Source organism: Haliaeetus leucocephalus, unplaced genomic scaffold, assembly GCF_000737465.1.
Source record: "Haliaeetus leucocephalus isolate CR32 unplaced genomic scaffold, Haliaeetus_leucocephalus-4.0 Scaffold110, whole genome shotgun sequence".
NCBI classification, from domain to species: Eukaryota; Metazoa; Chordata; class Aves; order Accipitriformes; family Accipitridae; genus Haliaeetus; species Haliaeetus leucocephalus.
The window spans coordinates 2,055,162-2,057,027 of NW_010972546.1; the positions used below are offsets into that span (position 1 = coordinate 2,055,162).

General features: G+C 72.1%; 1 protein-coding gene across 1 annotated transcript in view; it reads left to right on the forward strand.

Annotated features, from left to right (window-relative positions):
• The first annotated feature begins 553 nt into the window (after window positions 1-553).
• The window catches only part of RARA (retinoic acid receptor, alpha), a 13,724-nt gene continuing 12,411 nt past the window's right edge, over window positions 554-1,866 (forward strand). The window contains exon 1 of the mRNA XM_010585564.1: window positions 554-853. Within this exon, the coding sequence (XP_010583866.1) occupies window positions 676-853 (178 nt within the window). The 5' untranslated portion in view covers window positions 554-675. The remainder of the gene's footprint in view (window positions 854-1,866) is intronic.

Consider the following 1,866-nt stretch of genomic DNA (forward strand, 5'->3'; position numbering starts at 1 on the left):
GAGCCGGCGGGGGCGCGCAGCCGTGACAGCAGAGAGCTGGGCTGGAGCGGAGCCGCTGTCCTCAGGGGACCTCGGTGTGCCCGTCCCCCGCCTCCCCCAGCTGCCTCGCAGCCCCCCAGGCTGGGGCAAGGGGTGCTGCCATCCTGGGACCCCCCCGCCATGCGCCCCTGCTCCTAGGGCAGGCTTGGGGGAACGGGTTTGGGGCCGTTGCATGATGCCTGGCCTAAGGGGCTGCCCTGTGGGGCCACAGTGTCCCCACACCGTCCCCCCGTCCCCTGCCCCCTCGCCCGCTAAGCCGGGATTAGCGACCTGTGCCTGCCGGGCCCCGCCGGTCCCGGTGTCGTTAATCTGGGGGATTGTCGTTAATCTCGTGGGGAGCGCTGCGCCCAGCCGGCTGCGCCCTCCTGGGGCCGGGAGGGGATGCGGCCCCTTTTGAGGGGGGTGGTGGTGTCTGGGGAAACTGAGGCACGGTGGCCCCATCGGGGCGGGGGCCAGGCATCCCAGCCCCTCTGCTAACCCCCCCTTCTCTGCTCCCCCCCGCAGCGTCGCAGGAGCCAGCGCCGCCAGCGAGGACAGCCGCCGGGCAGCGGGTCACCCGCGGGCCCCATGCTCTGCTCGGCCCCCGTGCCCAGCATCTGAGAGCCCCTGCCCTGCCCTGCAACGGAGACCCCCACCATGGCTAGCAACAGCAGCTCCTGCCCCACGCCCGGAGGGGGGCACCTCAACGGTTACCCCGTGCCCCCCTACGCCTTCTTCTTCCCCCACATGCTGGGGGGGCTCTCGCCGCCCAGCACGCTGGCTGGCATCCAGCACCAGCTGCCCGTCAGCGGATACAGCACCCCGTCGCCTGCCAGTGAGTACCGCGGCACCGTGGGGGGGTTGTGGGACCCCTGGTGATGGGGTTGGGGCGCGCAGGGACCCCTCTGTGCCAGAGTCTGTCCCCAGCGTGGGACACAGGTGCCACCCCCAGGCTGCTGCTCCGGCATTGGTCCGTAAACTGCCCCAGGGCAGTGGCACCGGTGAGAGTGGTGGTCTCCCTGCTCCCAGCCACTTCATCGCCCACCCGTGGGGAGCTCGGTTTGGGGGGCATCGGCTCCTTGTCCAGTGGGAAGCAAGCGCTGGGCGCTTCTCCCCACGTGTCCCCATTAGTGGTGCCGCTGGGGAAACTGAGGCACGGAGCGGGCAGTGGCACCCGGCGAGGTGTGTGTCAGTTAATTGCTGCTGTGTGGCCGCCTTCGTTAATGGCTGTGTTTATACCCCGGCTGTTAACGGCCCAGCTGGCCCTGGTTAGGGGCCGTTGGCTGTCACCGTCCCCGGCACCCACCGTGGCCGGGCTGGGAGATGGGGGGCTCGGCAGTGGCGGGGGGCCGGGGAGGCCGGTGCCGCGCTGCGTCCCCACGGCGGCTCTTTGTTCGCCAGCGGCGCGGGGGCCGCCCGTGGGGGAGGCGATGAAGGCAATCATCGCGTCTGCTCCTGATTCAATTTCCCCCTGACAGGGTCGTCCATCACGGCCCCGGTAATCACCACCCCGCCGCGCCGGCAGCTGGGAGCCGTGGGAGGTGGGCTCCCGGACGGGGTCCTCCCCACACCGTGACCCCAGCCCATGGCTCACGGCGTGCCTCAGTTTCCCCGGATCCTCACTGGGTGCCATGGGGCGGCTGCCAGACCCCTTCCGGAACATCCCCGGCACCGCTGCAGACGGGCGCCCTTGCCCATTCCCGCGCCGTGCCGGCATGGGTGCCCCGCGGCACCCGCCGTCGGGGAGGCCCCCGTGGGTCGGGGTGTGGCGGGGGCCCCCCCCAACCCGTCCCTGGCCCCGGGGGACGGTGCAGGCCCGGGCAGGGCCGGCCTCGGGCGCTGTCCCCC